We start from the raw sequence: 21,293 nt of genomic DNA, 5'->3' as shown, positions 1-21,293 counted from the left end.
ATTGCAAAGCAATTTCCCCTGAAATAAGGCATTTTGGTATGCTGTTTTCACTGATATATGCATTTTAATGCACAATTTAACTTATTATTACATTTTTTTTTCCTTCTTGCTACTATATTTGAAATTAAATGCTACTGTAAAGAGCAATGCAATGTTTTCCTGGCAGACAGCTTGACCTGGGCAGGTAAAGGGAGAGGAAGTGGGAATCTTGTTGTCAAATAAAGAACCTAATGGTCAAACCTTCATCATATTCTTGAAGATGTAGCTGTAAGTATCTGTCTTGGTGTCTCGTTTGGGCTTGCAAACCAAGATATAATTCTTGAAGAGGAAGACATGTCTCTTGTGACCCTTCCAAGCCATTCTGGCACCAGGTGCCCCTTCCCAGACAATGAACTGGCCCTGGAACGAAAAGCAAAATTTAGCCAAGTTGGTCTTTTACAGACCAGAACCCTCCTTCTCTGGGCAATTCTGCTTGTGTTCCATATAATGTTTTGTTTTGGTGCTTCGGTTTTGTTCTCCAAAACTCCAAAAAGATGAAAAGCTCTATGTCTTAAACTCAAGCAGGAACATGTGAGGTTCCCCTTATATACCCATGGTTACCTTCCACAAGACATTTTTCCTGTGTGAGCATAGACAGAAAATATATGCACTGTCTATATCATTAGGTGTCTGAATAGCACTCGGACATTTATTTTTAAATGTTAAATCAATTTGAGACCCAAAAATGTAGTGACAAATAGATATAATAATGCAAACATACTGATGCGCATGCATGTGTTAGAAACAACACCATCAGTTGTGCTAATTTCAAAAAATATAATGCATTAGGTAAATAATGAAGTGTATGTTATAAAAAGCAGAGCTCAGCCAAAAGGAGGGGGAATTTTTTTTGTTACAAAAGTATTGTTTTCCTTCAGCAATTTTCGAGCGATTGCTTCGTAAGTCACATTTTCAGGAAGCACACACTTTCAGTTGATTTTGCCGGCCTCAGTGACTACCTCCTATCACCAGAACTGATTGGCTATGTAGATTTGTGATATCATGACGGTCACTATATGATCCCCGATTGGCTGGAATTGCCCCTAAGACGAATCCAGTGGTTTTCAACCAGTGTGCTGTGGCACCCTGGGGTGCCTTGAGTGGTGGTCAGGGGTGCCACAGGTAACACTGGCCTCTGTCCCCCTTTCCTTCCCTCTCTCTTCTGATGCCCTCTTGCATTTCTGCCTCCCAAAGGCTTGTACAGCTGTTTGTTGCAGCAGCCCTGGCTACAAGCTCACCAGGTGAATGGTGCCTCTGGGGCTGGTCAGGGGGTGCTGGTTACCAGGAGATGAGACGGTCTCGGAGTAAGAAAGCAAGCAGGTGAGGAAGCCGCAGCCAGCCCTTGCTGTTGGGAATGGACAGACATGCCCCAGGCCCCTGTGGGGGAGTGCGAGGAGGCACCTCTCTCTGGGGTGCGGTTGGGTGGCTCAGAGACCAAGGGTGGCAACAGTGGCTGCCCAAAGGACTCCCAAGGAGAGGGGAAACGAGAGGAGGCTGAGAGAACACTCAGCAAGTGTGATGGCCTGGGGCTCGGGCTCGGACTCGGAACCAGAGGAGTCTCAGTCTGCACCAGATCCTTTGCCTCAGGCATTATCTGAACCAAGTCTGAAGCCTGATCCTGAAGAGTCCCAGTATGCACAGGTTCCCCTGCAACAAACACCAGCTGGGCCAAGTCAGAGGCCTGAGCCTGCCCTGGCTCCAGATGCGGGGATGACCTTGTTGCCTCCAGCTGTGCCATCACTTACAGCTGCTCCACTACCGGTTGGGTCAGGGGAGGCTGAGGCGGCCCCTGGGTCTAGTAACCCACCGACATCTCCCGAGCTGCAGAGACTAAGGTCTGAGAGAAGGAGAGACCTGAGTACTCGCAGGAGGAGTGCTCGCCTTCGGGCGAGACAGGGAGGTGAGTCACCGGGGGATCAGGACCAGCTGCTACCCCGACAAAGATAAAAGGCTGTCGGACCTCGCCCCAGGTTGCAGGAGCAACATTGCTGTATGCCAGATCCTGCCTGAGGTCCTGTACCTGTCCTCGCCTGGTTTCCTGCCTCGTGTCCTGCCTTGGCCCTGTCTGACTGACTCCTAGCGGAACCTTCGGATTCTGGTCCGGTCCTGGACTGCGTTTCTCAGGTTACCCCCGGGCCCAGCACAAGAAGGGAGGGTGTTCGAAAAAGGGTGAGAAGCTGCCAGTTCTGCAGGCGAGGGTTGACATAACTGGGCACCTGAGCCCCCATGGGTGCCACAGAAAGATTGTAGTTGGTCAAGGGAGCCATGGACTCAAAAAGGTTCAAAACCTCTGCACTAATCCAACCAGAAGCAATAAGAAGAAGAGGGAGAATGGTGCCAGAGCAGCAGCAGATAGAGGAAGCAACAGTAGCAAGCAGGATTGGGGGGAAAATGTGAACTTTCACATAATCTAGGAAATACCTGGAGAATACTTGTTTGATACAGGGTTGATTCACAAAGCAATGGACATTAACCTTGTCAAAGCAAAGTGCTTAGAGCAATAATTAATATAAATCCAGCGTCTCTGGTGGCTCAATGCGAGGAGCCAAAATATATAATAAACACAACTCTCTGATATCTATTAGACAAGATCAGAACGAGACTCTTTGCCTTCCAGTACCTGTCGGATGGGCTCCCCTAGGATTTCTAGGGTGCCTGGATAGTTCTCAATGAGCGACACGTGTAGGTTGTTTTCTGCTCGTCTGTTGAGGGCAGACACAATGGCATATGCCTGCTCCAACAGCGCACAGTTTTGACTGTTCCTTGCTTTGTTTCGAATTAGCTCCTGCAAATACATAAAATTACACCGCTGGCATGATCTGTGTCTACCAATTTATGAATACTTTCAACAAGGCATCTTCTAACAAATCACTATTTAACTGGAAAAAAAGAATTCTAGGCAATCCCAATGAATGTGAAAGAATAACTTTTTCAGGAGCACACCCCATCTACTCTCATCTCTGGTGGATGTTTGCCGGGATAACTCAGTTGGTTAGAACTATTGGTTCCCAAACTGTGCTCTGTGGAGCACTTGGAACTCTGTGAAGCATCTCTAAGTTCTCCATGAAGAGATTGGAACGAAAAATAAATAAAATAAATGTGACAAGATCTCAAAATTGTGAATTTGTGTGGCCTTGAACTGTGTATAGGTAAATATTGGGTAGAAATTATTTATCTCCAGCAGTATGCTGTGAAGCAGTGTAGATAGCAAGTACAGTGGTACCTTGGGTTACAGACGCTTCAGGTTACAGACTCCGCTAACCCAGAAATAGTACCTTGGGTTAAGAACTTTGCTTCAGGATGAGAACAGAAATTGTGCAGCAGTGGCGCGGTGGCAGCGGGAGGCCCCATTAGCTAAAGTGGTACCTCAGGTTAAGAACAGTTTCATGTTAAGAAAGGACCTCCGGAACGAATTAAGTTTTTAACCCACGGTACCACTGTATTAGGGACGCGGGTGGCATTGTGGGTTAAACCACAGAGCCTAGGACTTGCCGACCATAAGGTCGGTGGTTCGAATCCCGGCAACAGGGTGAACTCCCGTTGCTTGGTCCCTGCTCCTGCCAACCTAGCAGAAGCTGTACGCCGGCTCCCTTGGCCAATAAAGCGAGATGAGCGCTGCAACCCCAGAATCGGCCACGACTGGACCTAATGGTCAGGGGTCCCTTTACCTTTACCCTTTACCTTTACCATTGTATTATAGACCAAAGTGCATGTCATGCATCACCTCAGTTTTGCCCACCGGCACCTTCTCGGAACCCCACAAAACATCAAGAACATCATTGAAGCACACAGACAGAGAAACGCACTAGCACGACGCTAACCTTGTCTCCTCTGTAAGTACTCTTTCAGTTCTGATTGTTAGCTTTGACGCTTTTCCAGAATTATCTGGGAAGTTTCTATTGCTTATTAAAAGCTCGTGTTTCTTTTTTTTTAAAAAAATAATTTTTATTCATTTTTCAGACACATAATAGAAACAAAACACAAAACAAAAACATACAAAACATTTAAACAAGTATAACTTCATAATTGTATTTTCATACACCTTCTTTCCTTCGACTTCCCCATACCTCCCCATCCCTGCATCCTTGTTTTATGGTTATTTAGCAACCCTTTGGTCAATTTATCTTGATTCCCTTTCATTAAATTTCCTTTACTTTTTTAGTTACAGCTGTAATTCTCTGTTTCTTACCCCTTGACATCTTAGCTCGTGTTTCTTGTCACCTAATGCCTTTGGCATAACAGTGCTCCGCGACAATTTTTTCTCCTGAAAAGTGCTCTGTGACTCAAAAAGTTTGGGAACTGCTGGGTCAGAGTGTGGTGCTGGTAATGCCAAGGTTTCAGGTTCAATCCCCAGATGGGACAGTTGTAAATCCCTGCACTGCAGGGAGTTGGACTAGGTGAGCTTCAGGGTCCTTCCAACTCTACAAATCTATGATTCCATGAATTGACTGGTGCAGATTTGTTTGCTAGCTTTCCCTGTGGAAAAGAGAAAGCTTGCCACTTTGTAATGCTATAAGAATGTAAGACAAGCCTGCTTAATCAGGCCAATGGTCCATCTAATTCAGCATCCTGGTTGCACAGTGACCAACCTGATGCCTATGGGAAGCCCAGAAACAGGTTCTGAGCATGAACAAACTTTGCCCTCTTGTGGTTTCCAGCAACTGGTATTTAGAAGCAACTGTGGAGGCAGAGCATAGTCATCATGGCTAGTGGTCATCAATATCCTTTTCCTCCATTAATCTGTCTAACTTGTAAGGTTTCATTACTCTTACTGGTTTGCCCCTGGGAGTTGTTCAAGCCTCAGGAATTTGGTAAACTGACTTAGATTGTGATCAATGCTGAACCAGAAACAAGCTGGTGACGACTAAATTATGAATAATCTCGGTGAAACCAAAATAATAAACAGGTGTCAAGTCAAGCTAAGAGAGAGAAATATTTGCCTACCCACACCCACCCGAAACAATGACACCAAGAATTAAAAGGAAATGCTCCTGACCTTAATTACAGTTTGATACTTCTGGATCCTGTTTATCGGTCTCTCTAGATAATGCTGCAGAGGAAGCACTGGGGGCTGAGATGAGTCAGCAGAATATGTTCCCTCTATATATCGCTGCGCAAGGAAAAAAACAACGGTCAAGATTTTTCAGGCTGTCAGAACTCATATCGCCATTTAAAAGTCTTGGCTGCTTTGCAAACATCTGGCAAGCAGGGAGCGAAAGAGAAAATGAATAAGATTAAGTAGGTATAAGCTTCAGCAGAGAAACAGATATCTAATTTGAATTCAAGTTTGTTCTTTCATATCCCTGTATATTTTTTTATGCTATGCTGCAATATTTGAAATTTTAAGCTTCTGTACTAATGTACTGATCAATTGCAGTATGTATCTGTCAGGGCCTTTGGTGTGAACAAAGAAACAATAAGTTTATGGGCTTGTTTTTAGGAGGTGGAACACTCTCCTTTGCAATAACGTGCAAGTGAAAATGAGCATACGCATAGGTCAGTGGTGTCCAAACTTTTTTCAAAGAGGGCCAGATTTGATGAAGTGAAGGGCCAACCAAAGTTGTTGTTGAGCTTTTTTTAGGATTGAAGTTATTGAGGGGTTTTTAGGATTTTACCCTAGGAAATGAACTGCCACAGGAGCCAGATTACACCAACCGGCAGGCTAGATTAGGCCCCCAAAATGGACTTTGGACATGCTTGACATAGGTGAAGAATCCAGGCAGGTTTCAATGCAAAGGTTAGTTGTTGTTGTTGTTGTTTAGTCATTTAGTTGTGTCCGACTCTTCATGACCCCATGGACCAGAGCACACCAGGCACTCCTGTCTTCCACTGCCTCCTGCAGTTTGGTCAAACTCATGTTGGTAGCTTCAAGAACACTGTCCAACCACCTCGTCCTCTGTCGTCCCCTTCTCCTTGTGCCCTCCAGCTTTCCCAACATCAGGGTCTTTTCCAGGAAGTGTTCTCTTCTCATGAGGTGGCCAAAGTAGTGGAGCCTCAGCTTCAGGATCTGTCCTTCCAGTGAGCACTCAGGGCTGATTTCCTTAAGAATGGATAGGTACTCAAACCTAAATCTGGTTTGAAGAATCTCTTGCCTGACAATTAAATTAATCCACCAATACTGTTATAATAGAGTTGTGCAGTGAATGGAATTAATGGTACTGGACAGGGGACAGCTATCCCAGCCATGAAGCTGAGTGGAGCTGAATAGGTCTACTGAACTACTCAAAAACATGACCCAGAAGTTAATCCCTATATATTCAACAGATGATACAATCAAATACTCAAATGTGTTTCCCAGAGGGAATGGCATGCATTATAGTAGCCAGCAATACTTACCTTATAGAACTCCTGAACAGTTTTGCTGACAACGACAGATTCAGCCTGTATACGGCCCACCAGGTACTGGATGTACCTGTCAAATTCCCCCTCATTCTTGATGAAGCACATAGCTACGTCATCATCAGTGTCACATTTCTGAAGCTCTGGGAAGAATGTCCTGTGGGGACAAAGGTCATGAGAGGCGGAAGACCATGGCCATAACAACTCAACTCTGGTTGGAATCATCCCAACCAACAGAATACACAGTTTGTTTTTACAGCAGTGCTGACATAAGCACAATACAGCTGCAAATTTAGTCACTAACAAAATACTAATCTGCTTTTATTTCCGAAAGAAAACTCAAAGCAGCTAAACGCAAATGGAAACACAACAATTACAATATTCATAAAAATCCAGCCTTAAACTAACAGTACACAAGAGCGTAAGAAAAACCTGGCTGGTGGATCAGGCAAAAGGTCCACGTAGTTCAGCAACCTTTTCCCACAGTCGCCAACCATATGCCTACAAGTAGGACCTGAGCACATAGGAGTCAACTCCTAGGGGCAGAGGGGCCTTCACCCCCTGCCCCAATAAAATATTTGAGGGGGCCGGGCCCCCCAAAAGGTTGATGGTCATTACCATTAAATTGGTGTGTGTGCACTGTGTCATGTGATCAATTATACAGGGTGGGGCTTACTTGCCCCCCATATTTTATTCAAGGTGCCATCCCCGCTTGAGCACAACTGCACTGAGCCACAATGTGCTGGTCCCAAGGGTTAACTGTGCGGCGAGGACAGAGTCCAGTCTGAGGTTGAGGGTGCGGTATGGTGGCTGTCCGTCAAAGCTGAAGCTGGGTCCAAGGCAGGGAGCCAGGTGAGGTCAGGAGCTCCAGCAGGACAGGGTGCAGGCAGGAACAGGCTACCAACAATGTTGCTCCCACAACCTGGGACTGGGCTGGCTGGCCTTTATCTCCTCTGAGGCATAGGGCGGCCCCAGTCCACAGGTGCCTCGCCTCTCCTGGCCTGGAGGCGAGCACTCCTCCTGCGGGAACTTAGTTCCCTCCGCCTCTCTGCCCTGAGCCTCTGCAGCTCAGGAGAGGCTGGAGGGTTACCAGACCCAGAGGCAACCTCAGCTTCCCCTGACAGGGCTGAGAGTGGAGCACCTGCAGGCAATGGGTCCTCCATCACTTCAGGAGCCAGAGTGGATTCAGCTGGTGTCTGCTCCTGAGGATCCAGCACAGGTGAGGACCCTTCAGGCTCAAGCCCCAGCCCTGGCTCAGCTGGTTCTGGAGGCGGGGACTCCTGTGCAGGCTGGGAATCCTCAGGTTCAGCCTCCGAGTTCGAATCCCAGGCCATCACACACAAAAGTTTCCTTCACTCCCCTCCAACATAGCAATGGATAAAACACTTTGCTTGGCTGGAAAGCATGGACCCCGAGTGGTTTTCTGTTTGTCCAGCTGCTTGCCCCAGAGAAAATGCACTCTTTACCACTCTTCACCCCTGAATCAGAGCAAACATCAATCCATAGAAAACCCAATTGACGTTTGCTCCAATTCAGCAGTAAAAAGCGAGTTTTCCTGGGGGGAGGCAGCTGGACAAGCAGAAGTGTGGAAGAACCCATAGTCTAGTCAGCCTCCACCAGAAGCCTGCCTTAAAAAGCCAAGTCTTCACAGAGCAATAAAAACAGAGAAGGAAGCTGCAGGGTTTCACAGGAAAGAGACCCATCACTGTATTGATTTGGGTTTTTTTTTTAAATCATATGTAGCATTTCCCTGAGTCTCCAAATTGCCTCCTCCCAAAGTGGCTCGTCCTCTAGAAAAAGGCCTATCAGTTCAGACATTCACTGCTAGCTGGGCCTCTGTCTCACTGACCATGCAGTCCCCCCAGTTATACATACATGGAATGGAAGTGGGTAATGTCTGTGATGTTCCTGAAGATGATGAGCTTCTGACTGGAAAGAGCCACAGGGACGACAGGGCAGGTCTCGGTGAACTGAATGTGGTGCGTCTGGAGGAACTCTAGGTCCTTGACAAACTCCTCCTCAGTGTTCAGCAAGTCCTGAATAATGAGGCTGGTGGAAAGAGAAAATAGGTGAATACATTAGGGAAGTAGCTCCAGTTCCAGCCCATAAAATGGTTCCTTCCACGATAACTAACATCTGGGAAGGAGAGTTGGCAGGAAACTGGTGTAGTGCCCCAGTCTGGATTCAGAGCACAATCTGGGTTGTATCCAGCACTAGTCAGAGTAGACCCACTGAAATTAATGGGCATGACTGGTTTAGGTCCATTCATTTCAAAGGGTGTTAGAACTTAGTTGGACGCAGCCCTCTGGAATGGCTCCAAAAGTGGTTTTTAATTCAGAGTAAAAGTGGAGAGTTCATGGATAACATAACCCCACCCGTAGAGACAAATGGAATTGGACCTCTCTTACAGGAAGGACCTTCATGAAGTGCTCACCTCAGCTTCTTTTTATATTCATCCTCTGAAACTGATTCTCCATGGAACTCTGGAACCTCTGGAATGCCCCACTCAGCAGACAGCTAAAAATAATAAAGGGAATAAAATTTAAGATCTGGTCATTTCTGCATCTACTGGGAGCACGTTTGTGGAGTTACTTCAGGCCGTGTGCTTCGCCGATATCCTGAATGAAGGAGAAGCTAGAACTACTTTTATTTATTATATTTATATATTGAAATTGAAATACTTTATTGTCACTTGTACACAGTGAGATTACACGAGCACTCCCCACTCAGCTCTCTTAGTCTTAATTCCCCTCGTTTACTGACGCACACCCACCAAACCCGAAAGTCAGTTGTTATCTTTTCATTCAGCAGCCTAACAGCCCACAGATAGAAGCTGTTCTTTACCCTGGTGGTGCGACTAATCATGTTTCTATATCTTCTGCCCGAGGGCAGGAGATCAAGAAATTGCCGGCCAGGGTGTGAATCATCCCTGAGAATTTTCCTCACTCTCCTGAGGCAACGTTCTTCTGCTATTTCATCCAGTGGATTCACAGGACAGCCCATGATATCTTGTGCTGTATTCACCACCCTCTGTAGGCACTTCTTATCAGTTGATGTCAAACCAGCATCCCACACCGCGATGCAGTATGAAAGGACACTTTCTATTGTTGACCGGTAGAAGGAGATCATCAAATGTTGATTGACATCGTTCTTCTGCAATACTCTGAGGAAATGGAGGCTCTGTTGGGCTTTCTTAACCACCTGGGTTCTTATTTATTTTCCAAGTAAGGTCTTCACTGAGATAAACTCCTAGGAATTTAAAGGAAGAGACTCTCTCCACTCAGCCCTCCCCAATGTACAGCGGGGCTAGTTCTCCTCTCTTCCTCTGAAAGTCCAACACTATATCACCCTTCCTCCTCAAAGAGGTTGGGGCGATGTACAATACAGTCAGATAAATTGTTTACACAACTTTGGCTTGTCTGCACGTCCCTGAGGAAATCTCAAGCAAAAGGAATCTGATGTTGGAGAACCCGAACATGGATGACTCTCACCTTTAACCTCTTATCCAGATAGGCTGGAGAAACCCAACCTTGCCTGGATGGGTTGGACTTGGTGGGCTTGGTCCTCACTAGCCATTTCAGAGGATGAGCCGAATCCAGGACTTCCACGTATTGTCCTTCCTTCAGGCTGATGGTTTCACGATCAGCACCCATGGGCAGGTAGTCTGCTGTAACCATGTAGATGTCAAAAATCTGTAGGAAGACGGTATATATTTCAGTATATATTTTTATAGGAAAAGGACACCAATTTGAAGAAAGCCTATTTGATATTCAGATCACATCCACACCATACATTTAAACTACATGGCTCCCCCCGCCAAAGAGTCCTGGGAACTATAGTTTGCCCTCCACAGGGCTACAGTTCCCAGCACCTTTTACAAACTACAGGTGCCAGGATTCTTTGGGAGAAGCCATGTGCTATCAATGTGCAGTGTTGGTGTGACGTTAGAGAGACTGACTGCCACAACCAGCTGCTTCTAGCTGCATCTAGAAATACAGAGAGCATTAGTTTGGTCTACTGGACTCAGCCCTTGATTAAATCCCACCCAGGCAAGGATTGGCTAGATCAGCGGTTCCCAACCTTTTCCCTCAACTGAAAATTACTGGTGGCCTTTGTGGACCACTTATCAATGTTTCTGCTTGTTGCAGCAATGTGCAGCGCTAGATGCTGTAAAAAATAAGCAGGAACATTTAATACAAACCCTTCTAAAAAGGTAAAGGTAAAGGTACCCCTGCCCGTACGGGCCAGTCTTGACAGACTCTGGGGTTGTGCGCCCATCTCACTTAAGAGGCCAGGGGCCAGCGCTGTCCGGAGACACTTCCGGGTCACGTGGCCAGCGTGACATCACTGCTCTGGCCAGAGCCAGAGCCAGAGCCGCACACGGAAACGCCGTTTACCTTCCCGCTGGTAAGTGGTCCCTATTTATCTACTTGCACCCGGAGGTGCTTTCGAACTGCTAGGTTGGCAGGCGCTGGGACCGAGCAGCGGGAGCGCACCCTGCCGTAGGGATTCGAACCGCCGACCTTTCGATCGGCAAGCCCTAGGCGCTGAGGCTTTAACCCACAGCGCCACCTGCGTCCCCACAAACCCTTCTACTAGATGGTAATTTGGCTAATCCCAAATTTGCTTTTACTGGAATGAAATACATGGCAGTGCGAGAGGGTTACCAAAAACAATAGCGGTCTGAATATCCATAGGCTGCCTGCTTCTAGTCAAAACGGTATCTATCTTCCAGCCACAGAGCAACATCACGTAAAATTTACTATCTCATGATCGGGAGCTCTTTCTATTGTGAATCAATTTTCACCTCAAACGTGTTCCTTCCAACCAGTTTCTCAAGCCCAAAACCAGTCTTCCAAATTACCTCACTGCATGAAAAACACACCTTTATGAACTGGTGGTAGAAAGTCTGTACTAGGAATGTAAACCTGTAAGGCAAACTGGCTTCATTTGGGATTGGTGGGGAGGTGAGGCATTTGGTTGACCCATTATATTATTCCTGTGGAGCAGTCAAAAGGTCTCAACTCTCTGGGCCCAACACCAGTTGCAATGCTAGTTTGAGTAACAATGCTGTAGTTGCCTTTTTATATTCTGGGGAACTCATGGAATGTTCTGTGCTGAATCACTTTTCCTTGGGCATTGTGATGGGACAATGAGCTACTTGTGCGTAAAAGGATTAGTCCCTCGGAGTTTGCTTAACGTAGCAAAGCTCTGCCTTGAGCGGAGCCCTTGGACATGGCTCCGTCAGTCACTGGTAGAATCCGACAGTGGGCGCTTGCGGAAACGTTTCCAGCATAAAAGCTGCTTGACGGAAACGCGTCTCCTAGATTCCCTGTGTGACAGCTTCCGGCGAGGGGTGGGGGTCACTAAAGGGGGCCTTGATACCTCCTCACTGTTCTCGCTGGAAGTGTCCCAGAGCCTCCCCTCCGACTTCCTGTCCCTGGAAGCTCCTGCTCCCCCCCTACTGGTTCCCTCTTCTGCTGCTGAATCTCTTCTATCCTCCTGGAGCCCTCCCACCACCTGTTCTTCCGATGGCAGTTCCCTGACATCCATGTATCCAGTTCACTTATGCAAATATTATACCTCTCCCCTTGCATCCCCCTCATCTGATTCAGAGGAAGACTCCTGAGCAGTCGAGGAAGGCCTGGACCTGCCGTGTCGTGGGGATGGAGACGGCGTTTTTGATTCATCATCACTGTCGGCTCCCGGTACTTGAAGTGTGGCTGAAGTGGAAACATAAACAATTAAAATACGGGCGAAAGTGATTGACTTTATGGGATTGGCAGAAATGACCGGCAGAATCCGTGACCAGGAGAAAGAGACTGTGGAAGAAGACTGGAAGAAGTTTAAAATATATCTTAAGAGCTATTATAAAATTGAGGAGTGCTAAAATGCTAAGGGAGAGGAAGATGTAGAATTACAGCGGTAAATTTTGTTTGATTTAGGGTGAAATTGAAAAGGAGAATGAATCTAAATTTAATTGGCTAAAAGGGTTGTTGAATAATTGTTAAAAATAAAAAAGGATGCAAAAAAGGGAAGGTATGGGGAAGTCCGAGAAAAGAGGCTTATGAAAATAAGGTTAAGAAACTATGAATTTATGTGTTTGTTTGTATGTTATTTCTGTTGTGTTTTTTAAAATTGGAAAAGTAATAAAAAATTTATAAAAAAATAAAATAAAATAAAATACGCTCCTAGCAAATAATTGCTTTGTTTTGTGAAATAGCATGCTTCTGTTCATTCATTTAGTTCATACCCTACTTCTTAACATAGAACCAAGTCCTCAAGGGAACTTGCACTATAAAAGCAATCAAATGCCTTTAAATCAATTAAAAACCCCAAACTAGCCACAGTGAAATCAAATCCAGGAACAGCAACGCAAAGACTAGTCTAAACCTTCCAGTCTGAATACTTGGCTGATGTTGGATGTGACTGTTAATTATTGTTGTGACTAGTCCCAGCCTCCTCTTTCCTAAATGCCAATTCTGAGATTTCCACACTAGCATTTTGAAATTTGCGTAGGAAAGTGTCTGAAAAAGGTCCAATGAGACGCCTTTGATAGTGACCAATAAACATGAGCTAGTCTGGCATGTATGCTTCTGTCTCAGACTGAAAACTGACTGTCAACATGCTCAGACAAGCTGTTACCTTGACTAATCTTTGCAGATACCATTTCTGTGATCTGCGATGTCAGTTTCTGGAGGAATTCCTCAGTCCCAACTTCAGCAAGTGAAATGTGGCTCCGACCACCTTCACCTTCCATAAGTTCCCCTGTCAAAGAAGAGTGAGGTACTTAAGCCGTAAAGTCATAAGAACATAGGAAGCTGTTTATACCCATCTCGATCAGTAGTGTCTGCTATGACTAGGGCTCAACAACTTTAACATCCCCCCCCCAAAAAAAAATAAGCTCAATAACTTTTTTCGGATTTTCACTTCTGGGAACCCTAGCAATGAATGCCAGAGACTCTATAAAGGAGGGAAGCAAACACAGACACAATTCATGATTGACATAATTGCGTGGCAAGTTCCCCCCCCCCCGTGGAAATAAAGACACATGACACAGTTATTAAGGTTAATGGGCTAAATAAGGCCATAACTTTTTTGGTTACAGATGATGAGCAGTATTGGCTTAGGCATTGGTCCTAACTGACTATATCTGACTTCAGCCCGTCCGCTTGAAGTCCGGGAAGGGTTAACCACCAGTAGGGGGAGTCCTGCTGATGCACATCAATTAGGGGGGTTGTGCCTTAGGCCCTCACCTCCCCAGGCTTTGGACAGGGCCACGCCCCCCGGAATCCTTTAATAGACTACCCTTCAATATGTGGGGCAGGTGATGGTGCTACATCCCCTTTTCCATCTACAGAACTAAACCAATGCCTAACTGCCAATACCAAGAAAGTTGGGACGATTTGCTATGAGGTAGGTGAAAACCAAGTGGCTGGTGCCAATTTGCCAAGTGGAAAAATTACTACCAGGCCCCTCAATGGCGACCAACCGAGGTCCATAGCAAGGTCAAGGAACGAAAACCTTAAAGGGCGGGAGGGTGGGAAACAGGAACAGCTGGAAGCGGCAAAAGAGGGAGATCCCCGGCCGCACCTGCCTTAAATAGAACAGGCCACGCCCCCAGAACCAGCAGATTGGCTGGCCAGGGGATGACGTGGCTGGGAATTCCCCCAATAGTGCAGGGGCTGGGCTCCAGCCGCCCCACGTGTAGTGGGGCTGTGAAGCCTGTAACCCCACCTCCTCTGTAGGGCAAAAGTGGCTTTCTGTGTCCAGGGCAGCTGTCTACCAGCAACATCTGGGACGCCAGCTGAAATCCTACCAGACTGTGCACTGTCTTGCCAGAGTGCTACATGTTCTGGTTAGCTCCCGCTTGGACTACTGCAATGCACTCTGCGTGGGGCTACCTTTGAAGGTGACTCAGAAATTACAACTAATCCAGAATGTGGCAGCTAGTCTGGTGACTGGGAACAGCTGTTGGGACCAGCCATAAAGGATATACTTTGGTTCCCAGTACTTTTTTGAGCACAATTCAAAGCATTGGTGTTGACCTTTAAAGCTCTAAACAGCCTTAGCCCTGTATACCTGAAGAAGTATCTCCACCTGCATCATTCAGGCCGGACACTAAGGACCAGCTCTGAGGGCCTTCTGGGATTCTCTCACTGTGAGATGTGAAGCTACAGGGAACCAGGCAGAGGGCCTTCTCGGTAGTGGCGCCTGCCCTGTGGAATGCCCTCCCATCAGATGTCAAGGAAATAAACAACTATCTGACTTTTAGAAGACCTCTGAAGGCAGCCCTGTTTAGGGAAGTTTTTAATGTTTGATGTCTTACTGTGTACTTATATTCCATCAGAAGCTGTCCAGAGTGGCTTGGGCAACCCAGTCAGATGGGTGGCATACAGTTATTATTATTATTATTATTATTATTATTATTATTATTATTATTAATGCAAAACCATGAGAAAAATAGCCCAAGCTCTTGCTACAGAGATGAGCAGCCAATAAACATATTCCAAGTGAGGAGGCCAGCACTGGATTACAAATACGGGGAAAGTGATATATATATATATATACATACAAACAAAATAGTAGCATGAAAACATTTTTACCATCCTTCCCACCTTTTATGGCGTATTTTCCCTAAGACATCTGTACTTCAGTATAGATGCCAGGATACAAGATGTACAAGCCTTGCAAGAGGTATGAATGGTTGCACAGGTGCATAAATCAAAGCAATCACTTCAAAATACTCGCAAGCAGGAATCAGAAAGGGTGGAGTCCTGCAGGGCGGTATTTTTAAATGAGAATCCCTATTTGAAAGGCATGAACCCCCCCCCCCCCCATGGTTGACATGATGTGTACACATTTAGTAGTTTAGTATCTGTTACCCTAAGTGTCACCAGTACAACTGACATGATGCCTTGCCTGACAGATACAATTCCTGGTTGAAGGGGAAGGTAGCTAGTTGCAGATTTAAAGCATGCGTAGGCAAACTAAGGCCCGGGGGTCGGATCCGGCCCAATCGCCTTCTAAATCCGGCCCGCGGACGGTCCAGGAATCAGCATGTTTTCACATGAGTAGAATGTGCCCTTTTATTTAAAATGCATCTCTGGGTTATTTCTGGGGCATAGGAATTTGTTCATTTATTTTTTTTTTCAAAATATAGTCCGGCCCCCCCACAAGGTCTGAGGGACAGTGGACCGGCCCCCTGCTGAAAAAGTTTGCTGACCCCTGATTTAAAGCAATGAATTTAATTTGAATATGAACTGCATCAACCTGGCAACATTTATTTGCTCAAGAAATCAAAGACTACGGCTGTAAACTATGTAATTAATATTAGAGAACGTTATATGTAACAGCAAACTGTGATCTATATTAGTAACATTTTGAAGTTAAAGCACAGGCGAAACTTTGCATACCTTTTCTGCCTTCAGGAGGTTGTACAGAAATCCCGACTCTAAGGAAGAGAAAAGGGAAGGTATAAATATATGAGAATTTATAAAGCGCTTAATAATTAAAAAAAAAAATCCTTAAGCAGCATACATCAAAAGTATTTACAATGATTATCAATGATGCACAGATAAGATGAGCAAATTTTAAAGTAACTGCACATAGATGGATTATATGTCCCGACAGGCTTGTTTAGCGGTTGCTTGAAACATTAGAATGAGGGTGCCTGCCTAATATTAATATAAGTGCAGCCACACTAAAAGTTCAACTCCTAAAATAAATGGAGCAAATGTCATATAATACTTTTAAGACTGCAAGTTCTGTAGACTGAAGTGGTCGAGGAGGCATACAGAGGCCAGGCAATCTCAAGTACACTGGTCCCAAGCTGTGATAAAATTTAAAAATTCATAAAACTTATACACCATAGGATTGCCCTCCCCCACACCAAACAAAATCCTGTGGAGTGGTTTGCAAAAAGAAGAAAACAATCAAATTATCAGTGAAAACGGTTTTTAAAAATCTGCTAAAAACGTTCAAGAAAATCAGTTATCAACTGAAAACAGATTAAAATGCAAACCAACACTCTACATTTCTGGGAAGGTTTCCCCGGAGAAAAAATGTTTTTAGCAGGGTCCAAAAAGAGTGCAGTGAGCTCAATAGGCAAGGAGATGCAGAGTGTGGCCATCTTTACAGGGGGGAATGCATTTTAAAGGATACCAAAATTAGAATTCAGTAACTGAATAACACAAAGTTTAAAACATCGCCAATATCACTACGTGTTAACAAGAACTTTCAGACATTACCCATGTTCTTTCTTTTCCTTTTCTTCATACCTGCAACAAAAACAAAAAAGCAAGAGGGAGGGGAGGAGAACAGAATGAAGTTCCAGTCTGAAAATCTTAAGACGCGTTCAGTTTTTTTTCTAGTCTGCCTGTGCAGCATCCTAACCTCTGGCCACACAGCCTCCCACTTACCCAAGTGATGTCATGATGGCCTCTGTCACCATCACACGCTCCTGGGTCAGAACCTCGGGCTCTTTCACTGCAAGGGAATGAAGGACAACAAACCTATCAGCGGGCGTGTCTCAGGCTGGGGAATATTTCTCATCCTGCCCAAGCTTTGTTGGGGTTACGGGTGAGGGAGATGCTGGAATTCAACTACCCTGCCTTGGCTCAAGTTAGATGTCACCATTTGAATTGAAAGCAATTTTGCCTTATAATGACAGGGTGGCCCATAAGGTAAAGGTACCCCTGACTGTTAGGTCCAGTTGCGGATGACTCTGGGGTTGTGGCGCTCATCTCACTCTATAGGCTGAGGGAGCCAGCGTTTGTCCAGACAGCTTCTGGGTCATGTGGCCAGCATGACTAAGCCGCTTCTGGTGAATAAGAGCAGAACACGGAAATGCCATTTACCTTCCCTCCAGAGCAGTACCTATTTATCTACTTGCACTTGACATGCTTTCGAACTGCTAGGTTGGCAGGAGCTGGGACCGAGCGACGGGAGCTCACCCCGTTGCAGGGATTCGAATCGCCGACCTTCTGATCAACCAGCCCTAGGCTCTATGGTTTAGACCACAGTGCCACCCACGTCCCATTGGGGTGGCCTGTAGTGCTCCCTTATTTCCAGGCCTTTTGTGTTCAGTGTCCCCAGCAGGACCAGAACTGACTTCTTGTTGGTGGCATCTGTCTCAAGAGACAATGGAGAGAGCCTCCAGGGGTGAAGTCAATGCACTCCATTAGCAGCACTGCAGTGACTTCCCCAGTGCTCAAGTCTGGCCAGTGTGTCTGGAGGTCCTGGCTGATGTGGTCCAAAGGAAAGTAGAGCAATACATTTGACACCAGCTTGGCTGCAGCAGTTGCTGGAAGGAGGCGTACAAAGCGCCAGCCAACCGTCTTAGGGATTCCACTCCAGATGTGCATAGGCCTTACTCCTTAACCTTTCCTTCTCATGAACATGTATATAACTTGCACATAAAGTAAGCGCAGAGCTCTGGACTCTGGGCTGCTGTGATATCAAAGCAGTTCAGCTTGTGGCAAGGGAGAACTCAAAACCTCAGTAGAAGCTCATTTGCATCAGATTTTATCCTTCTTCCAAGATCCTGTGACTTTTTCACAAGTTGGGGAAAGCAGTATTGTTTTTATTTGTGGGGTGATGGGGAGCGTACAGGCTCTGTACATGTAAATTGTATTTCCATGGCCACTGGTGACCACACAGAAACCCAGAGATTATGACTAGCGTGAAGCCAATTTTAATGAAACAGCCAGCACGTATAAATATGGAAATAGAGGATAAGTTGGTGAAGTGCTTACCATCCAGAACTTCTAAGGAGGAGCTACAGATAGACTGCCCAGCCTGATTGGACGCAATGCAGGTGTAGTTTCCGCTGAACTCCTTCTTCACATCCAGCAAGATGAGACTATGGTGCATGTTGGAGCTGGCAAGTTTATAGCCTGGGGTGTCCGGCTTGATCCAAAGGATGTCTTCTCCATGGTACTCTTCCTTCAGCCAAGTCACTGAGGGTGGTGGACATCCTAAAAAGAGGGAAAATGAGGGGGCTATTAGTGTATCATTTCTTCTGATCTCCCAGATAACCTCCCTTCCCAAGTCCTGCCATTTGTGTAAAGTCTTTGCTTAGCACCTCGGTGCTAAGCCGGTGCTAAGCTTCATCCACAACTCTGGAAACCTCACCTGGCCAGAACAGAGAAAAGATGGTGAGATTGATAGTTCTTTCTCAACCCTGTAGGTCGTGTTGCATGGCTGTTCTTAGTTGGTATGGGGGTGGCATTAATTCCGACACTGAACAAGCCTCTGGCATGCTAATGAGCTATGCCACCCCCATACAGTCTGCGTTTTTAGACATATCCTAAAAACGGTGTTATTCAAACAAACCTTTGCAATATGAAATCCTTTTTACCAGCCAGTTTCTATTCATGTTTTGGCTGATGCTGTTATTGATTTTTCTTTCTTTCTTTATCCTATTGTAGTTTTATGTGCTGTATTCTTATGAAAGTGTGGTCTATAAATATTTCAACAAATTATTATTATTATTTATTAAATTTGTATACCACCCTTCATCCATAGACCTTTGGGTGGTTCACAACCTAAAAATACATGAAAAACAAAAGAAAAAATGCTGCACAGTCTTCTTGTTGTTTAGTCATTTAGTCGTGTCCGACTCTTGGTGACCCCCTGGACCAGAGCATGCCAGGCACTCCTGTCTTCCACTGCCTCCCGCAGTTTGGTCAAACTCATGCTGGTAGCTTCGAGAACACTGTCCAACCATCTCGTCCTCTGTTGTCCCCTTCTCCTTGTGCCCTCCATCTTTCCCAACATCAGGGTGTTTTCCAGGGAGTCTTCTCTTCTCATGAGGTGGCCGGAGTCTTGGAGCCTCAGCTTCACGATCTGTCCTTCCGGTGAGCACTCAGGGCTGATTTCCTTCAGACTAAATACATTTGATCTTCTTGCAGTCCATGGGACACTCCAGAGTCTCCTCCAGCACCATAATTCAAAAGCATCCATTCTTTGGCTATCAGCCTTCTTTATGGTCCAGCTCTTACACAGTCTTAATTCATTAAAATGAATCTACTCATATTAATTTCTTGCTAAAACATTGCCCCTTCCCTTCCCTTCCCCAGTGTCAAACTTTAGAGGCAAGATCCTTGGGGCAAGGACCTCTCTTTGTGCATGCTGGAAAGCAAAGCATGCATTGACTCCACTACAACCTTTGTCTCCCCTGGATGGGCAAATTCAATCATGGAGGAGGGGCAGTTGGAATAGCGGGCATGCCTCTAAATTCATTTACCTTCAACTTTCACTGAAAGAGTAATGCTGGCACCTTCCCTCACTTTTTTGTTGGTATATCGTTCCAGGAACCTTGGTGGCACCAGCTGCTCATGAACATCTGAAATTTAAGTTGTTCAGAGAAAAACATAAAAATGTGACGTTGCAATAGTCAGGTAGGACTAAGCTCCACGGAGCTGGGGCTGCTCTAAAGTTCGCAGCTTTGAAAGCCTCAAAGCAAAGGCAGCCAAGACCTTTGTTCCCACCAACTCCTCCTGTTTCTTTTCTCACCTCTTCTGGGTTTCTCTTCTTCCTCACCAGGCCCTGCAAAAATGAAAGAACAGCAGCACCATCAGGTGATAGATCACGTGAGCCCACATCTGCAATCCAAAATGGCATAGCAAGTGCTAGGCCTCAATTTCCACCAAAGGGGCTTTCATACTGTTGCAAATTTTGAGTGGGATTCAGTCACATACCAGCAAATTCAGGCTGTACAATTATAGCTGGCTGAGAGGTCCTGTGCAAGAAGCCTGCTTCTGCAAAATATTGGCCTTTTTGTGATTAGGAGAGTGGCAGGAAAATGCACTTGAAAGTGTGGGGTCAACACTTGTTTTGACACAACATCACCTAACCTCTTCACAACCAAATCAGGACGAAAGTTCGTTAAATAACCAACATTGTTTAATCTCCCTTTTGAAATAGGGCAATCCTAGCCTGGAAGTGATCAACCTGTCTAACAAAGATGCTCATTTCTTTTTTTTTTTTGGCACCACATTAGACATCCAGCAAACCCACCAACAATTTGATGGGTTGTGTCCATCTGCTCTCAAGTTGGCATGGCCAACTTTTGAATTCTTGGATGGTAGGGCTGTTCTCTTCTTTAGACAGAAGTCTGTGGGTCCATTTTGCTACAAATTCAAAGCACTTCATAGGTGGTCAGATTCTTTAAATGGTCCCAGTTACCAATAAGGGTTCAACGCAATAGGACACAAAGATTTGCATTAACTACAAAACCCAAATAAAATCCAATAAAATGTGGAAATTTTAGCTTCTTGGGTTGGGGGGGAAATCCCCTTGTAGGAAAATTGTGGATCCACTTTTTTACCAAACAACAATTAAAATTAGAGTAGAATTAAAACTATTACATTTTTTTGGGAGGGTGACCATTTCATATCAAAAAGACTTCCTTTTCACACTGATTTTTTAAATGTGTGCCTTGAGAAAATGTCTACTTAATTCATTTTCATTGCCTTTGCCTGGTAGGGTCTTCATTCATCTTCGTGACATCAACACACAGCCAAATCCAGTGGGCCATGGAGACTTGTTCCATAATTAGATGGATCACCCTTGACTAAATTATGTAGGAAGAAGATGCGGCTACAAAGTGAAACCATGGCATTTAAGAAGGAGAATATTAGCAAAAAAATAATGTGAGTGGGGTGTGGGAGACAAACTACTACCCTACCATTTTGCTAATTTCTAGCTCAAAAATAAAACTAGATATTTGGTGCACCTCCTACTAACATTTATTAATGTGCCCAGGAGCCAGAGAAATTGTTCTGCCAGTTAGCTATCCCTTGTTTTAATTTTAAATTTTGTTTTGCAGGCTGCTTGGTACTGGGAAAGCAATATATTATGCTTTTGTTATTCTTGTTGAGAGCGGTAGGCCTCACACACACTTCTGAGCA

General features: G+C 45.3%; 1 protein-coding gene across 29 annotated transcripts in view; it reads right to left on the bottom strand.

The window, feature by feature from the left end:
• Positions 1 to 21,293, bottom strand: part of OBSCN (obscurin, cytoskeletal calmodulin and titin-interacting RhoGEF) — a 270,159-nt gene that overhangs the window by 83,073 nt on the left and 165,793 nt on the right. For all 29 annotated transcript variants that reach the window (XM_079996236.1, XM_079996263.1, XM_079996261.1 and 26 more), the window contains 15 exons: positions 19,897 to 19,929; positions 19,628 to 19,726; positions 18,135 to 18,356; positions 16,800 to 16,866; positions 16,629 to 16,658; positions 15,795 to 15,832; positions 13,024 to 13,146; positions 11,962 to 12,101; positions 9,870 to 10,070; positions 8,813 to 8,895; positions 8,254 to 8,427; positions 6,376 to 6,535; positions 5,036 to 5,149; positions 2,660 to 2,824; positions 241 to 399 (listed from right to left, as the gene is read on the bottom strand). In XM_079996236.1, the coding sequence (XP_079852362.1) occupies positions 241 to 399; positions 2,660 to 2,824; positions 5,036 to 5,149; positions 6,376 to 6,535; positions 8,254 to 8,427; positions 8,813 to 8,895; positions 9,870 to 10,070; positions 11,962 to 12,101; positions 13,024 to 13,146; positions 15,795 to 15,832; positions 16,629 to 16,658; positions 16,800 to 16,866; positions 18,135 to 18,356; positions 19,628 to 19,726; positions 19,897 to 19,929 (1,808 nt within the window). The remainder of the gene's footprint in view (positions 1 to 240; positions 400 to 2,659; positions 2,825 to 5,035; positions 5,150 to 6,375; positions 6,536 to 8,253; positions 8,428 to 8,812; positions 8,896 to 9,869; positions 10,071 to 11,961; positions 12,102 to 13,023; positions 13,147 to 15,794; positions 15,833 to 16,628; positions 16,659 to 16,799; positions 16,867 to 18,134; positions 18,357 to 19,627; positions 19,727 to 19,896; positions 19,930 to 21,293) is intronic.

This window comes from Podarcis cretensis (assembly GCF_951804945.1).
Source record: "Podarcis cretensis genome assembly, chromosome: 12".
Classification (NCBI taxonomy): Eukaryota; Metazoa; Chordata; class Lepidosauria; order Squamata; family Lacertidae; genus Podarcis; species Podarcis cretensis.
This window is presented reverse-complemented; position numbering and strand designations above follow the sequence as displayed.